At 46.0% G+C, this 18,797-nt stretch overlaps 1 protein-coding gene across 1 annotated transcript; it reads right to left on the bottom strand.

Moving 5' to 3' along the window:
* Window positions 1-3,036: 3,036 nt before the first annotated feature.
* On the bottom strand, window positions 3,037-18,183 carry CACNG6 (calcium voltage-gated channel auxiliary subunit gamma 6; the record flags this gene model as incomplete). Its single annotated transcript, XM_079723859.1, has 4 exons — window positions 3,037-3,275; window positions 11,271-11,408; window positions 13,146-13,220; window positions 17,871-18,183. 4 exons carry the CDS (start codon window positions 18,181-18,183, stop codon window positions 3,037-3,039), a joined length of 765 nt encoding a protein of 254 aa, XP_079579985.1.
* Between the last annotated feature and the right edge of the window lie 614 nt (window positions 18,184-18,797).

The raw sequence follows: 18,797 nt of genomic DNA, 5'->3' as shown, positions 1-18,797 counted from the left end.
GAGTCATTCCCCCAAGACCAGAGGACCCCAACCCCAAGGCAGGCATCTCGGGGCTTCCCTGAGTCCGCTGGGCACAAAGTCAAGTAGAAAAGAAAAATTGTTCGTGATCCCTTTTCCTAGCACTTATCTCACTTTATAATTACACATTCATTAGTGTGATTATGTGATTAATATCTGTTTCCATCACCAGACTGTCAGCCCAGCAGGGGTCCCTATACACTCTACTGTATGCCCAGCCCAAAGTGCCACTCAATAAATAATAGTGCCAGCAAGGCTGATGGAGTTATGACCCTGTGCCAGACAGTCCTCCAGGGGCTTTGCAGGGATTATTGCAGCATTCACTCCTCACAGGGACTCTAGGAGGTAAGCGCTGCAATGAGCATGAGGAAACAGAGAGGGTAAGCAAGTTGTTCAAGCTGTGAAAAGGGGGGCCAGGGTTTCATACCAGACAGTCCGGGTCCAGAGCCCATTCTCAACCACAGCCGGACACTTCTCCTGCCCCTTGAATCAGAAGCTAATGCACATCCCCAGCTCTCCACTCAGTATCCTTAGCATGATGCTGAGTTCAGTGCATAAAGAAATAAAGAGAATGTCCTGCCAGAGTGCCCCACTGAATCTAAGATGGGGTGCAGCCTCAGCTAATCAAGAAAGGGTTACCCCACACCTCCTGGATGACAAATGATCTCCTCGTGGAGGAAGCTGCTTCCAACCCTGGGACAAGTCATAATTACGTTATAAATGTTATAAGACTTATGTAATATAATATGCTGTATAAATATCATGCTTTATATATATAAGTATTATATTTACATAACACGTTATATTGTATAAATATCATGTTACATATATATTATATTTATATAATAAGTTATATAAATATCATGTTATATATGTATTATTTATGTTATATTGTATAAATATTATATTACATCGGTGTAATCCTATGAATGCTCTATTTATATAATATGACAGAATATTAATATATTTTATATAAAGATTATAATATGTTATAATTATATATGATTATATAACATATAGTTGTATTTATAATTAGAAAAACATTTATGTGAATATATTATTATATAATAATATCCATATCAATATAATAATCTGTTTATTATGATGTAATCATGTATTATATATAATATTGGTATAATATTATATAGAATTTTATATTAAAATATAGTATATTCTGTTAGAATTTTATATTATAATATAAATCTTCTATTTTATTAAATATATTAATTTTACAATATTACATATATTAATTGAATTTATAGTAAATATTTAAAATTATATATATTATATAACATATAATATATATAATTAATATATATTAATTATATATTATATATATTATATATGTAATATATAATATATAATTACACATATATAATATATATATTAATTATATGTATTATATATATTATATATGTGATACATATAATTACAAATATAATTTATAATTAAATATAGAAGCATTTAAGAGAAACACACTCACAATATTTGCATTCATAAGATGGCACATATTCCATATTTTAAATATTTTTAAATGTTTAAGAGACTTTGGCCTTTGAGATCAGCTTCAGCAATTCCTATCTAATTGAAGAATTCATTCGAGTTGTGATTTTTGAGGTGAAATACATACACTGGTCTTCATGAGGGGAGGCTGGGCCCTTGGGCTGAAGGATTTCAACCCTTGACACCAGGTCTGCATGGCCTGGTCACTGTTAGTTATGGTTGAACAGCTTCTACCAATATTCTACCAACGTTCATATGATCCGTATATCCTCTAAGATGATGTACACTTCCTCTATGGCAAGTCCTGAGTCCTCCTCAGAATTTCCTTTCACTTCCATATTCCTACCAACAGTCTTGTCAAGGCAATCATGGCTGTTTCTAGCATGCACCTCAAAACACCTCCAGCTTCTAACCATTCCCTAATTCCAAAGCCACTTCTACATTTTTAGGTATTTGTTACAGCAGAAGCCCACTTCCAGGGACTAACAGGTGTATCAGCTTGCTAGGGCTGCCCTAACAAAGTACCACAGACTGGGGGACTTAAACAACAGAAATGCACTGTCTCACGGTTCTGGAGGCTGGAAGTCCAAGATCACGGTGTCTGCAGGGCTGGTTCCTTCTGGGGGCTGCAAGGGAGAATCTGTTCTAGGCACCTCTCCTTGGCTTGTAGATGGTCATCTTCTCCCTGCGTCTCTTCACCTCATCTTCCCTCTGCATGTATCAGTGTCCTAATCTCTCCATATAAGGACACCAGTCCTACTGGATTAGGGACCACCCTAATGGCCTCATTTTCACTTGGTCACATCTGCAAAGACCCTATCTGCAAATGAAGTCAATTATGAGGTCCTGGTGGTTAGGACCCCAACATATACTTTCAGGAGGGACCCCTTCAACCCATAACACTGTTGAGTTTTTTGTCACTCTCTATGGGTTCATTGACATGTGACTTTGGGGCTGACAAGTAACATGCAGTGGGCTTCTGGAGAGCACAAGTGACTCCTTTTCTCTACCCTGGAGTGCACAAATCACATCACAACGGACTCCAAATCAAAGTTGTTAAATTTCCAAACCTTTAATCCCAAATCAGATCACAGTGAGGTCAGACCCAGAGATTCTCTCCTGCCCCATTCCCCTGTTTCCCTGGAGGAAGTCTCTCCCACAAGCGAATACATGCAAATCTGTGGAACAAATAGATCCAACTCCCTCCCAAGACCCCCTGACCTCACCCCCCCACCCCCTAATTACCCCATCAGGTCCACACCAGCCTTCCCTGGGGACCCTCGTTTGCAAAAATCCTCTCCCCATCCCACTCCTAAGCAACCCAAATTCAGCCCCCGAGAAAAACATATTTACAGAGAAAAAAGATGAGAGCGTGAGGGGCAGTTCTGTGCAAACAGCATGGGCCCCCAGAGCAGGGAGAACACAGTTTCTCTAGAACATGCGGCAAAAGATTCTGAGGGGCACAATGGAGAAAGAAGGGTTTGGGAGTTGCTTAGAGAAAGCACAACGGTGGCCCTAGGTGGCCCTGTGCCCCCACTTGGGACAGAGGGAGCCCCAGGGCCAGGGAGGCAGGGTGAGCAGGAGAAAGAAGCCACTCCCCAGGATCAGGACCAGGCCGGCCCCCAAGCCACAGCCCAGAGACCAGGAGTATTCATAGGTCAGGGCCGGGGACGGGGGAGGCTCAGGGCTAACTCTCTGCAGCAAGGCTTGCACGGAATGGCGGAACACCTCCAGGCTGACCAGAAGCAGCAGGCCTGTGGGGAGAGGAGAACAGATGTGGCCCTCAGGCCCCTGGGGTCCCCAACGGAGGTCTGAGCCTCTCCCCCAATATACCCCATCACATGCTTACTCAGACAAGAAACCTGGGGGACTCCCTAGTGATAGGAACAGAGTAAAGGGACAAAGTAGGTGATTACATAGTTAATCCCACTAGGGGACTGTAAGTAAAGAAAAAAAAGCATGGGAGACCCCTGTAAGTTAATGATCACTCAAGAAAGCAGGTTCGCTTAGCAACACAACCATGCAACAGAAGCCTGAGACATGCCCCCAGACAATGAAACAATGGTGGAATAAGACCCACATCCTGCCCAGAGAGCTCAGGAAGTTAATGATTCCTAAGATAACACTCCTCTGCGCACATTAAAAACAAAAATATAAGGAAAAGTTGACATTATGCTGAAAGCCGAGATGATTCATCATATTTTAGAATATGTTACCGCCTTTCTGCTCACTTCCATTGTGCCATGACAGTCCCAGTTTGACCACGTTGGGACAAGAAAACTCTCCCGCCTGACTTGGAGGAGGAGCTGATGATGAAAGCTTGACGTCTACTCAAGAATGAGGAAGAAGGTGGTCTTCTCCCCCTCCCCCACTTTCCTTTGATTACAAAACTGTAGCCCACTAAGTTCTCGGCGTGGCACCCTCTAGCTCACCCGCTTGTAAGGTGCACAAGCATCTTATTCTAATAAATCACTTCTTATCTATCACTTGGCCTCTCGCTGAATTCTTTCTGTGCTGGGACATAAAGAACCGGAGCTCCTTGGAGACCCCCGAGATGCATTTCTGCAGTTTCACTAGCACCCCCTCAACAACTGCTTATTAAGCACCTACTCCTCTATAGCAGGCACAATTTTAGACGGTGGAGAGAAAGAAAGAACAAGACACAAATTCATAGAGACAGAAAGTAGAAGGTGGGTGCAGGGGTGGGGAGGAGGAATGGGGAGTTGGTGTTTAATGGGGGTGGAGTTTTAATTGGTGAAGATGCAAAAGTTCTGGAGATGGATGGTGGTGATGGCTGCACAACTGCGTGAATGGACTTAACGCCACAGAAGTGGACACTTACAAATGGTTCAAATGGTAAGTTTTATGTTAATGTGTCTTTCACCACTTAAAAAAAGAACAAAGCAAACCAAGGAATCAAGAATCACAAAAGTCAAATTAAGACTCCATTGAGACTTCAGTAAAGAGGGATGATGGAATCTAAGTTGAAACCATAGAAGCAGAGAGGAGAATGGTGGCTGCCAGGGACTGAGCGGCGGGGAAAATGGGGAGATGCTGGTCAAAGGGCACAAACTTCCAGTTTGAAGAGGAATAAATTCTGGAGATCTAATGTACAGCATGGTGACTATAGTTAATAATACAGTATACATAAAATTTGCTAAGAGAGTAGATCTTAAATGTTCTCACTGCAAAAAACAAGTTACTATGTGAGGTGATGAATGTGTTAACTTGTTTGATTGTGTTGATCACCTCATGATGTATATCAAAATATATCAAAACATCAAGTTGTAGGGGACTTCCCTAGCGGTCTAGTGATTCGGACTCAGCACTTTCACTGCCGTGGCCCAGGTTCAATCCCTGGTCAGGGAACTGAGATCCTGCAAATTGTATACCTTATATACAATTGTGTATACATATATATATATATATATATATATATATATATATACACACACACATATATGTGTGTGTATATATATATACACACACAATTTATACTTGTCAATCATATCCCAATAAAGTTGAAAAGAAAAAAGAGTGATGGTGGATTACAAAATGAAAAGAAAATCAGTCAAGTAACGCAATTTGATTAAAGAAAAAAAAGGAACAAGACAGACCAAAGAACCCTAACCTGACAGACCTATGTTCTACTTGGAGGAGACAAATGGTAAACAAATAAACCAAGGCTTGCAAAGCTCATATGACTCCAGGAGACAGTGAGAAAGTACAAACAAGTGAGCAGGCAGGTGCGGTGGGGACAATGACAAAGCGTAGCCCAAACCCGGCTTCAGCCAACTGCAGCCCATCAGAAACGGCAACTTAGTAGACCAGATCTTCTGATTTTTCAAGAACAGCTAGCGTTTTTTTAAATGATTATGATTTTTACGGGAATTCACCCCATCTTTAAATATCGGCTCAGAGATCTCTTTAGACACTGCCTGCCAAACAAAGCACATTTATGGGCCGTCGCTGGCCCGCGGGCGACCAGGTTGTAACTGCCAAAGTAAACACATGAGAAGACAGGATAATTTCAGACAGTGATGCACGCTAGGAAGAAGATAAAAACAGAGTGATGGGAAGGGCCATGACATCCAGGGGTGGGGCTGGGACTTTACATGGTGTCATAAGAAAAGCCATTGGAGCTGAGACCCAAATGGACGAAAAGAAGCCAGCCATGGGGCTTCCCTGGTGGCGCAGTGGTTGAGAGTCCGCCTGCCGATGCAGGGGACACGGGTTCGTGCCCCGGTCTGGGAAGATCCCACATGCCGCGGAGCGGCTGGGCCCGTGAGCCATGGCCACTGAGCCTGTGCTCCGGAGCCTGTGCTCCGCAAGGGGAGAGGCCACAACAGTGAGAGGCCCGCCTACCGCAAAAAAAAAAAAAAAAAAAAAAAAGAAGCCAGCCATGCACAAAACAGCAATGGCTATTCTGGGCAGTAGGAATGGCTGGTGCAAAGGCTTTGCAGTAGCGGGGAGTAGAGTGTGTTAGAGGGAAAAAAAGGAAAGTCAGTGCAGCGGAGCAAAGAGGATGGGGGAGGGGAGGGTGGTGGGCAGTGAAGTACAGAGGTGGGCGGAGTAAGACCACATAGGACCCTCCAATGGTCACACATGGCTCATGCATCCGGACTGCCTCCCCTCTCAGACTCCAGAGTCTGACTTCAACCTTGATCTCTGACCTTCCTCCCTACACTCCCAGTGCCCCCATGGTTTTGTTTTTTAACTTTTTAAAAAAAATTAATTTATTTTATTTATTTTTTATTTTTGGCTGCGTTGGGTCTTCATTGTTGCGTGCGGGCTTTCTCTAGTTGCGGCGAGGAGGGGTACTCTTCGTTGCGGTGCGCGGGCTTCTCACTGTGGTGGCTTCTCATTGCAGAGCACGGGCTCTAGGCGTGCGGGCTTCAGTAGTTGTGGCTTGCAGGCTCAGTAGTTGTGGCGCACAGGCTTAGTTGCTCTGAGGCATGTGGGATCTTCCCGGACCAGGGATTGAACCTGTGTCCCCTGCCTTGGCAGGCGGATTCTTAACCACTGTGCCACCGGGGAAGCCCTCCCCCATGGTTTTACGTCAGGGGCCTGGAGAATACAGCCTGGAGTCTGCATAACATGGCTCAATGGTCCCTTTGAGATCCCTTCTTGACCTCATGCAGGTCAGCATCAGGGCACTGGAGGTGGAAAAGCATCTGGACGAGGGAGAGACACCATCCAGTCTCCTTCATTCCACTGCTAATTCATGCATTCTCTCATTCAGTCAATAGATCTTAACTGAACTCTCATTATAAATTACATATAAAATACAAGAACAAAACTAGGGACTTCCCTGGCGGTCCAGTGGTTAAGACTCCGTGCTCCCAATGCAGGGGGCACGGGTTCGATCCCTGATCGGGGAACTAAGATCCTGCATGTCACACAGCGCGGCCCAGAAAAAAAAAAAAAAAACTAACGAAGGGGCTGTCCTCCTGGAAGTTCACCCCAAAAGGGGAGATGGACAAAAATCAGGTAAATGTATTGACGTGGGTTGAGCTGCATACCCCCCAAAGTTCACACACTGGGGTCCTGCTCGCCAGTGCCTTGGAATATGACTATATTCGGAGTTAGGGTCTTTTAAGAGGTAATTCACTTACAATGAGGTCATTATCCAGTATGTCTGGTGCCCTTATAAGAAGAGGAGATTGGGACACAGACAAGCATGGGGAAGGACCATGTGAGGACACTGGGAGAAGACAGCCATCTACATGCCAAGGAGATTGGCCTCAGAAGGAACCGAACCTGCTGACATGTTGATCTCGGACTTCCAGCCTCCAGAACTGTGAGAAAATACATTTCTGGTGTGTAAGGCACCCAGTCTGTGGTACTTTGTTATGGCAGCCCTAGCAAACAAAGGCATACATAAATGCATAAGTTCAGGCAGTGATCAATTCTACGAAGAAAAATCAGGCAAGGTAGGGACACAGCAGGGAAGAGGTCTACTTTAGACAAGGTGGCCAACAATGTTCTTTCTGAGGAGGTGACATATGATCAGCGACTGAAATGATCTGCAGAAATGAGACATGGGAAGAGCTGGCGGAAGAGCATTCCAGGCTGAGGGGACAGCAGTGCAAAATGCTCTGTGGAGGGAATGAACTTGGAGGGTCTGAGAACAGCAAAGAGGTTAATATGGACAGAACAGAGATAACAAATGGTAGGAGGTGAAGTCTGACGTAGCCAGGAGCCACACCACATAAGACCTCGGAGCCACGTTATTCTAGTGGTAGAAATTCATCCGTGCCTTTTGATCTAGGTAGGAACCACACTATGATTTATGGTTTTAAAATGTCACTAATTCCAGGGCTTCTCTGGTGGTGCAGTGGTTGAGAGTCCGCCTGCCAATGCAGGGGACGCAGGTTCGTGCCCCGGTCCGGGAAGATCCCACATGCCGCGGAGCGGCTGGGCCCGTGAGCCATGGCCGCTGAGCCTGCGCGTCCGGAGCCTGTGCTCCGCAACGGGAGAGGCCACAGCAGTGAGAGGCCCGCGTACCGCAAAAAAAAAAAAAAAAAAAAAAAACTCACTAACTCCAAAACAAGAGGCAGGTAGGATTTGACCATGGGCTGTAGTTTGTGGAGCTCTGGCCTTGACACACTAGCTTTGCAACAAGAATCTAACCAAATGCTCCCACACCTCACCTCTTCCACTAGACCTTATGAATAGGTATTATTATTAGCCCCACTTTACAGATGGGAAAATTGAAGCCTAGAAAAGAGCCATGTGGGTTCGAGCCCAGACAGGTCTACTCCAAGACTCTTCTCTTAGGCACGTCACTTTACTTTCTCCCTGATCGAACCTGACTTCCCTCGAATGACCTAGAAGGGCCCACATGACCTGGCCCCTGCCTGTTTCTTCAGCCTCCTCTCAAGGTGCCCTTCCCATCCTACAGCAGTGTGGAGTAGGACTTCTTTCAGGACTTTATTTTTGTTCTATTTTATTTTTATTTTTTGGCTGTACCACGTGGCATGTGGGATCTCAGTCCCCCGGACCAGGGATTGAACCCGAGCCTCCTGCAGTGAAAGCACGGCGGCCTAACCACTGGAGCGCCAGGGAAGTCCCATTCAGGACTTTAAATTTATTTATTTATTGCCGTGTTGGGTCTTCGTTTCTGTGTGAGGGCTTTCTCTAGTTGTGGCAAGCAGGGGCCACTCTTCATCACGGTGCGCGGGCCTCTCACTGTCACGGCCTCTCTTGTTGTGGAGCACAGGCTCCAGAAGCGCAGGCTCAGTAGTTGTGGCTCACCGGCCCAGTTGCTCCGCGGCATGTGGGATCCTCCCAGACCAGGGCTCGAACCCGTGTCCCCTGCATTGGCAGGCAGACTCCCAACCACTGCGCCACCAGGAAGCCCCCATTCAGGACTTTAAATGCACCAAATTTGTTCAAGCCTGGAGACCTTTGTGCTGCTTGGAATAACTGACTGCTTACCCTCCCTGAGCCCACCTTACACATCCTCATTCTCTACAGAATTCCTTACTTGAATTACACTTCTTCTGAGAAGGCTTCCCTGACCACCACCAGTCAAGTCTCTGTTGGGTCTCCCTGTAATACATTTTCATTAGACTCTTTACTTTTCATTTATAGCATTTACTGCAATTGGTAATTGTTAACATATATTAATTTATATGAGTATTATTTATTTGCCTAATTTCTATCTCCTCCCTGGGTTGGAATTTGGGACTCCAACCCAGATCTTTTGATTCCCTGTTGATTTCCTGGTTTGTCTTTTTTTTTTGGCGGTACACGGGCCTCTCCCTGTTGCGGCCTCTCCCGTTGCAGAGCACAGGCTCTGGACGCGCAGGCTCAGCGGCCATGGCTCACGGGCCCAGCCGCTCCACGGCATGTGGGATCTTCCCGGACCGGGGCACGAACCCGTGTCCCCTGCATCGGCAGGCGGACTCTCAACCACTGCGCCACCAGGGAAGCCCCTGGTTTGTCTTTTAAACCAGTATCCTCCTTACTCTCCATGCTCCAGCCTCACTGGCTTTCTTTCAGGACTCGAAATTCATCGAACTCTTTCTAGCTTGGTTACCCATACCCTGATGTTTTAAGTGTCATCTCCTCAGAGAGGCTTTCTCTAACTCTGCTTTAAATGAAGTGCCCTCATTATGCATTCTCACAGAACTCTACTTTTACTTCATAGCACTTACTGCAGTTTGTAATTGTGGGATGATCTGTTTCATTTCTCTGTCCTTAACCAGATGATAATCTCACGAAGGGCGGACACCTTTCTAATGAATAAATGAAAGACAGGGAATGACTGAATTTCCCCCTTTATTTAGGAAGCTCTCTAAGGCACAAAACAATAACAAGAATGTGATTACTAATAATTTCGATTCGAGCGTGCCCTTGAACATTCGTATCTCCCTGTCTCCTTTATTTTTGGTTTTGTTTTGGCCGCGCGGAGCTTGTAGGATCTTAGTTCCCCAGCCAGGGATTGAATCCATGCCCTCTGCATTGAACCCATGCCCTCTGCAGTGAAAGCACAGAGTCCTAACCATTGGACCGCCAGGGACCTCCCTTGACTCATCTGGCACCAAGCCTCTACTTCATTTGTTAACTAAGGTTACCATGTACATTTGCACAAACTTTGCCCTGCTCTATGCTCTGATCTTCATTCTGTTCGTTCATCTTCTTTTAAACTTGCCAAGTCTTTTACAGACTACATATATGCTATTCCATCACCACTATTACCATATCAAGGGCATCACCATCATCACCACCATCACCACCACAACAACAAACATCACCAACATTGCCACCACTACTGTCAACTCCATATTCTGACTGGATAATTTCTGTTCCTCCTTCAATATCAGCTTAAATATCACTTTCTCAGGAAGTTTCTCTGACAAGCCCCCCAACCCCAGTGTGTACCCCTTATATGCTTTATCATAACTCTCATCACAATTATAGTTGGATTATTATATGTGTAATTGTTGGTTACTGTTTATCTCTGTCAGAATCTAGGCTCTATGAGGGCAGACACAGTGTCTGTCTTATTAATCTTATATCTCCAGCCCTTGGCTCAGTGCCTGGAACATAGTAGGTGCTCAGTAGATACACGAAAGATAAATAAATGAAGCTTATATAGTTAATGACTTATCTATCCACCTTAGAAAACATTTGATCCAATGAGGGCTACATTTCACAAGATGCAGAATTTTTTTGGACCCCCAACTCCAAAAATGCAACAGTTCTTGCAGACTCCAGGTCCAAATCTAAAAGAGTGTTTGGAGAACCTTCAATTCCCAGCCAACAACAGCGCTTGGACCATCCTCCTATTTGAGCCTACTATAGGCCTTGTGCTTCCCAGCATGCAATGGTACTTAGAGACCTTCCTCAACCTGACAGCATACAACAGTGCATGGGGACCTCCCTCAACGTCCAGCTTGCAACAGTGCTTGGGGACCCTAGATTCCAATCTAAAGAAGTCTTTGGAGACTCCCCAGTTCCCAGTCAGCAACAGAACTTAGAACTCTCCCATCTTTGAGACTTCTATAGCCTTTGAGCTTCCGCCAATTCCCAGCGAACAACAGTGCTTGGAGACCCAACCTCTCAGCCTACAACGGGGCTTGGAGACTTCCCTCGACCTCCCAGCATGCAACAGTGCTTGGAAACCCAACTTCCCAGCATGCAACAGTGCTTGGAGACCTGACCTCCCAACATGCAATGGTGTTTGGAGACCCGACCTCCCAGCATGCAATGTCCTCAGTCTGCAGGCTCTCAACCCTCACCTGAGAGGCCAAAGCAGATGGCTCCAACCCGGAGCAGGAACTCTGCACCTTTGCTGAGCACCATGATGACACAGAGGCACCCCAGGGTCATGACTGCCAGGCCTAGCACTGCTATCACCGCAGCTGCCAGATTCACCTCTGTGAGGAGGGGAAGGGGAAGTAGAGAATACAGGATGTAGGAAGTAGAGAGAATTCCCATATAGGGACCCAGAAGATCCAGGACTAGAGAAGAATTTTCAAGTAGAAGATCATCCAGTTCAATGCTTTATTTATACTGTTGAAGGAAGAACTAAGACTCAGAAAGGGTCAGTTAATTGCTTAAGGTCACAGAGCAAAGAAAGGACACAGCCAGGATTAGAAGGAGATGGGAACTACCAAGTATTACTTATGATCTGGTCACCATTTGTTTACCGGTGAGGAAACTGAGGCAGTGGGGTGTGTGGGAGACAACAGAGAAGGTGGTACATTACAGCGGAATGACCCAAGTCAGAACTCTCCCCAGCTACTTTCTAGCTGGAAGATTCTGGTAGAGTCACTGAACCTCTCTGAACCTCAGTTTCCTCCTCTGGAAAATCAAGATCAAACTCTCTACTTGACTGCTGTGAGGATTAGAAATCACATATGTAATATACCCAGTGCACCACCTGGCACACAGCACTTGTTCCATATGTGTACCCTGTGATTATTTTGCTATCCTAGGGGAGCACAGCGACTTGCCCAAGCTCACTTAGCACCAAGATAAGAAAGAAAGGTGTGGAGAGGGTAAGTAGGTCCTCCATAATGAGTCCTCCACTGTTTATGGAGGACCTACTATGTGCCAGGCACCACACTGCATGTTTTAGCTGCATCGTTTCATTAAATCCTTACAAAGACCAGATAAGGTTCATGACATACCACAATTCTTTTACTAGTGGGGATATTGACATACTGACTGCAATTCCTTTACTGGTGGGGATACTGACATACTGGGGTGATGGAGAGACTGTGGTTAGAGTAGAAAGGGTAAAGTCTTAAAAGTTTTATTGTCCAGTATGGTAGACACTAGCCATGGAGGGTCTTTTCATTTTAACTGGATTTAAATTGAACAAAATTTAAAACTCAGTGTCTTAGGTGCACCAGCCACACATGGCCAGTGGCTACCATATCGGTCAGTGCAGATACAGAACATTCCCATTCTCATGGAATATTTTATTGAAGAGCACTACTTTAGAGTTGGAATGATTTGGGTTCGAAACCTGCCTCTGCCTCTGTCACTTCCTGGGGAAATAAATTAAACCATTTATGGACTTGTGTTTTCTCATCTGGAAGATTAAGATAAAGCCCCTGCCCTGAAGGGTCATGGTAAGGACTGGAACTCTTATAAATGAAACACCCAGCGCTGCGTTTAGCATGTGGGAGATGCACACTTGTGAGATGTTAACGTACTATCCACAGAGAGGGGCTGGGACTTGCCCAAAGTAACACGGCATGAAGCAGAGCTGAGGCAGGAATGCTGGACACAGGGCTCTGGAGAACCACCTCTCTCCAAAGAGGAGACCTCCCCAGGATTTAGGAGCTTGTGCCCATCCTGCGGCAAAGCAGAGAAGAGGACAGTGCTATCAAGAACCCCTCTGGGATCCATGGATACAAACTACTATACATAAAATAGATAAGCAACAAGGACTTACTGTAGAGCACAGGGAATTATAATCAATACCTTTTAATAAACTATAATGGAATATAATCTGAAAAAAATAACTGAATCACTTTGCTGTATACCTGAAACTAACACAATATTGGAAATAACTAGACTTCAATTTACAAAAAAGAAAAAGAAAGAAAAGAAATCCTTTAGTGTGGTCAGCATATCCCCTCCACCGGGCGAAAAGTTCTTACCTTTCTTTGTGGTTCTCTGGAAGATGTGAGCATCCTCTCCCGTCGTGAAGAATTTAAAATAAGTGCAGTTTGCTTCTGTGGCAGCAGGAGAGAGAAAAAGAGAGGCAATGACATGGAGGCCCCTAGTGTAGGCTCAGGGCTGGACACTTAACATAGCTCACAATAACCTAGAAATATGAAATTAGCATCCCTGATAGACAGAGAGAAATCATGCTCAGAGAAGTAAAACCACCTGCTATCACAGGAGCTGGGATTCCAATCCAGAGCTTTGAGGTCCAGATCTGCGGCCTTGAGTGGGCTATTGACCTCTCTGAGCTTCCAATTCTTCCTGTATAAAGTGAGTTAACAGTCTCTTTCCTGGCTCTGTCATATGAGTTTGTGTAGGGTCCAGTGAGATTAGAAATGGATAATCACTTTATTTAACAAAGCACCCCAAGATCCAGGCAGAAGGCTAACAGACTCAGAAGAGATTCTTATCTCAGAAAGGATTCATGTCCAGACTACCCAAAGAACTCTTGCAGATCAGCAAGAAAAGAGAGATAACCCAATTGAAAAATGGGCAAAGGATATGAATAGTCAATTCATAGAAGAGGAGGCGTGGATTACTCATAAGTACGTGAAGAGATGCTCCACCTCACCAGGGATCACAGAAATGCAACTTAAATCAGCAGGGAGATGGCACTTTAGATCAGTTAGATTGGCAAATATTAAAAGGATAATATCAAGCATTGGAAAGATAAGAGGAAACAGCTGGGCGTGTAAATGGGTACTAGTCTTTTTGGAAAGCACTCTGACATACTTTATGAAGTGAAGTATGTTTATGCCTATAACCCAACAGTTTCATTCTAGGTATACGTTCAGAAAAAAACCACGTGCAGGAACATATATGGGTTGCATAATGTTCATTGCAACACTATTTATAATAATATAAGGAGTTGGGGGGACTTCCCTGGTGGTCCAGTGGTTAGGACTCTGCGCTTCCACTGCAGGGCGCACAGGTTCGATCCCTGGTCCGGGAACTAAGATCCCGAATGCCACACGGCACAGCCAAAAATAAATAAATAGATAAACAGGGAGTTGGAATCAACCTAGGTGCCCCTCTCTATTGGAATAGACAAGTAAATGTGATGGATGCTTCCTGGGCAAGTCTCTGCAGCACACAGTAGCCACAAACTAGACTAACAGAAAGCAGCACGGAGAGATTTGAGAAACAGCGTTGAGCAAAAAAATCAAAAGTAGGAAAAAATCTACAGCACGATGTCATTTATGGAAATTAAAATACATACATATATAAAAACACTATTTTTCTAAGTTAAAATACATATCCATGGATGCATATCAAATGCATTAAAGAGATGAGTTAGGAAAGAATGGAAAAAAAGAATAAGAAGTAAAATAAAGCACAAGAAGGAGCTGGCAAAGGCTGGTAATGATTTTGTGGCATAAACTGAAAAGTATGATTCATCCAAATTTGTGTACTTGAAGTTCAAGAAACCCCACGCTAAAAAAAAAAAAAAAGGCGTTTTCTAAATTGCATTTTAAGGCCAGAACTTCCACAGAATTCACCTACTCCAACTTTCTCATTCCACAGATGGGGAAACTGAGGAGAGAACAGAGGGAAAGGGAGGAGAGAGGTCGAGAATAAGAGGGGTATAAGAAATAGGAGACAGGTCAGGTGGTCTGGGGAAGTGGAAAGGAACTTTCCGAATTGAAGGGGGCTGCTGAGGGACAAGAGATTAAACCCCAGAGTCAGGTGAGGTGGTGTGGGACACTCCACCTGGTACTCTCAAGGAAAGAAGAGGGCATGAGTTGTCCTGGCAGGAGCTGTGGGAAATGTGAGTCCTGACCCTGCAGCAGCAAAAAGTAAAGGATGCTTCATGCAGCAGAACAAACGGTGAGGATGCTATCTGCCACAAGTCGGTGGGGGGAAAGCGGTCTTCCTCTACAAGGGAAATGGGAAGTCTCAACTAGAGAATAAGAAGGTGTGGTACATCTTTCTGAGAGAGTATGGGGTGTCTGGCATCCCATTTTGGCTACTAATGATTTAGGGCATCTTGTCTCTGACCCCAGAGGATATGGCATATCCCATTTGGAAAAGAGTAGGATATGGGTCACCCCACTTTGGGATGTCCTTTGATGGGCCATGGGATGTGTGGGATATTTCTAAAATCTTGAAATTTGTGAGACGTCCTCTGAAGGGTCAGGATTGTGCGATGATGGTGATGGTCCTTTAAGGAGACTGAAGCTCTTTCTGACCATTAGGGAGACATCAAGGGATGTGAGGGACCCCATATTATGCAGTTAGGTGGGGCGGGACAGCCCCCCCCAGTGCAGTGAGGACCTGTGGGACATATTTATGGACTAGCGAGATGCAATATAGTGTCGCTGTTAAGAACAGAGATGACCAGCAACCCTCCTACACTGTTAGTGGGAATGTGAATTGGTACAGCCACTACGGAAAACAGTATGGAGGTTCCTTAGAAAACTAAAAATAGAGCCCCCACATGACCCAGTAATCCCACTCCTGGGCATATATCCAGAGAAAACCATAATTCAAAAAGATACATGCACCCCAATGTTTGTTACAGCACTGTTTACAATCGTCAGGACATGGAAGCAACCTAAATGTCTGTCAACAGAGGAATGGATAAAGAAGATGTGGTACATATATACAATGGAATATTACTCAGCCATAAAAAAGAACAAAATAATGCCATTTGCAGCAACATGGATGGACCTAGAGACTGTCATACTGAGTGAAATAAGTCAAACACAGAAAGACAAATATCATATGATACAGCTTATATGTGGAATCTAAAAAAAGGGTACAAATGAACTTATTTACAAAACAGAAGTAGAGTCACAGATGTAGAAAACAAACTTATGGTAACCAGGGGATAAGGGGGGTAGGGATAAACTGGGATATACACACTACTATATATAAGATAAATAACTAATAAGAACCTACTGTACAGCACAGGGAACTCTACTCAATACTCTGTAATGGCCTATATGGGAAAATAATCTTAAAAAAGAGTGGATATATGTATATGTATAACTGATTCACTTTGCTGTACACCTGAAACTAACACAACATTGTAAATCAACTATACTCCAATACACTTTTTAAAATTTTTTTAAATTAAAAAAGAAAAAAAAAGAAAGAAAGAACGGAGATGACCAGGGTTCAAACCCCATATGACTAGACTGGGTGCATAGACTCTGACATTTATATTTCTTGCTCCTAATTTTGGGGATGATAATAACTACTCATAGGGTTGCTATGAGGATTGACGAGTTCATGCAAGTGAAATACTTAGAACAGAGCCGGGCACTACATTAGCATCTAATATTTCTTATTGCCAGACCATCCCATTTCTCAAAAATTTGGGAACTTCCTGCTTGAGGCTCTGAGGGGTAAGAATTAGCCGGTCTGCAAGCTGAGTGGGTGGTACCTCAGATAACAAGGGTGCTTGGCATCCCACTTTGCTATCAAGGGCTTGGAACATCCTTATTTGGGCCCTAGGGATGTAAGAGATCACATCTGCAAAAGTGAAGGAGGAGGGAAATCCCTTCTGGAGCCCAGAGGGATAGGAGAGCTTCTTTGAGGGGTACTGAGATTATAGGACATCCTTTGGAGAGGAAAGAGTGTTGCAGATGCCATACGGGTGATCAAGCATGCAACATCCTAAATGGGCTCTGAGGGGTGTCAGATAGTTTCCTGGGGTCAGTAGAGGCGGAGTGAGATCCCATTCCCGTTCCCTAGGGGTATAGGATGTCTCTCTGGTATAAGTTTAGGGCATGGCGTGGCCTGTCTGGGAGAGTGAGAGGTACGGGATAGCTCTCTGGCATGGGTAGGGGTGAAACAGCCACTCTGTAGGGAAGTGAGGGGTGTCGGGGTGCCTGGAAGAGAAAATGAGAAGGACTGGAGTGTCCAGTCGGGGAATTTGAGGTGAAATGGGTAGGAAATGAAGAAGATTTTCCAGGAAGTACAAGGTCTGCCCTGGGATGTTGGGAGGTGTATGGTGAGAGCTGTGTAGTGGAATCGGCAGGAGGGAAGAGCATAGATGGCACTTTGGGGTGGGCATCTAGGTGACCTTTCTCCCCAGGGCCCACAGGATGGGGGTGCAGGCTGTCTCCAGTGTGGGAATAGCAAGCTGACACCAGGAACCCAGAGTCCTTCTCTAAGGGTGCAGGCTGTCTCAGGGGCGCGAGCGTTTCTGGGAGACAAAGGCTGTCTGAGGGCACCAGCTGTGTCCAGAGTCATCGGCTGGGTCCGGGGGCACAGGCTGTGTGCAGAGGCACAAGGCTTCTCTAGGAACATGGGCTTGCTGGGGGTACAGGCTGGTCTGGGGACACAGAAATGTCTGGGATCACACGCTGTGCTGGGAGCATAGGAGCTCTGGAGGTCATAGGACAGTTTGAGGGCACCGGCTGGTCTGGAGGTACAGGCTGGTCTAGGAGCACAGACGGGTTTGGGGGAACAGGCTGCTCTGGGGGCAGAGGCTGGTCTAGAGGTACAGACTGGCCTGGGGGTGCAGGCTAGTTTGGGGGTACAGACTCCCTCTCTGCACAGTTTGTGCCTGGGGCAGAGGCTGTCCCCGGAGCACAGGTTGATGTGGGTAGGGGTGCATTCTGAGGATGCAAGCTCTCTCCCCTCGGGGCTCAGGCACGGGTTTCTCAGACACGGGATACAAGCCCTGCGCGGGGGCGGCGGCCTCTCACCTCCGGGCAGCTCCACTGGGCCGCAGGTGTCTCTGCCCGCGGGCACGTCCACCTGCCACAGTCGCTTGGTGCACATCTTCCAGAGCCCCAGGTGGGCAGCATCACAGACGGCACTGCCGTTGTCCCTGTAGGTGTTGAGTTCCACCCAGAACTCGGTGCCCACGGCCAGCACTGCCAGCGTGGCACCCACGGAGGTCAGGAGCAGCGCCAGCTTGATCTTCCCCTCGTGCTCAGGGGTCATCCCGGCCTGGCGCGCCCCGCGAGCTCGCCGGCGGCCCTCCTCGTGCATGAAGAAGTTGGGCCACATCATCATCCTTGTCGCAGGCAACAGGGCCCAGGTGCAAAGGAGGCAGAGCTGAGGCGGGCTCCTGAGGGGTGGGAGTGGGGAGGGAAGCGCCTGGGGTCTTGAAGCAGGTGAGGGGCTGTTTCCACTGGTCTGTGAAATGGGAAGATCTGAATCCTCGCTGGAAGCTCAAATGAGGAAACCGAGGTCACTTCTGGGACCTAGATCCTCTGCTGGGAACCCTCTGAGGTTCAGAGAAGAGCCTGGGGTACCCACAGAAGCTCAGCAAAGAAGATGAGACTAGAGGTAACGCTAGGTTCCCCCAGCCTCATGGCTAGAACCTGTGTACCCAGGAGGGGGGCCTGAGAGCTCCAGAAGCAGGAGAACTGAGTGTCAGCTGAAGCTCTGAGGGGCTGCTCTGGGGTCCCCTCTGGAGGGAATCACCAAAGGGAAGCTGTGTTTCCTTGGGGGGAGGGAATCCGAGCTTCCCACTAGGGCCCAAAGTTTGGGGTACACAGGATGGGGAGCTGAGGTCCTCTCTGTGTTTGAGAGGAGATGCTTCCTGGCTTCTTTGGGGCTCAGAGTCTGGGGAAGGAGAAGTTGGGTCCCCCTGGGGTTCAGAAGAGGAAAAATTGGGGTGCAGG

Source organism: Hyperoodon ampullatus, assembly GCF_949752795.1.
Source record: "Hyperoodon ampullatus genome assembly, chromosome: 18".
NCBI classification, from domain to species: domain Eukaryota; kingdom Metazoa; phylum Chordata; class Mammalia; order Artiodactyla; family Ziphiidae; genus Hyperoodon; species Hyperoodon ampullatus.
Note: the sequence above shows the minus strand (reverse complement) of the source record. Positions and strands in the feature narration are given on the sequence as shown.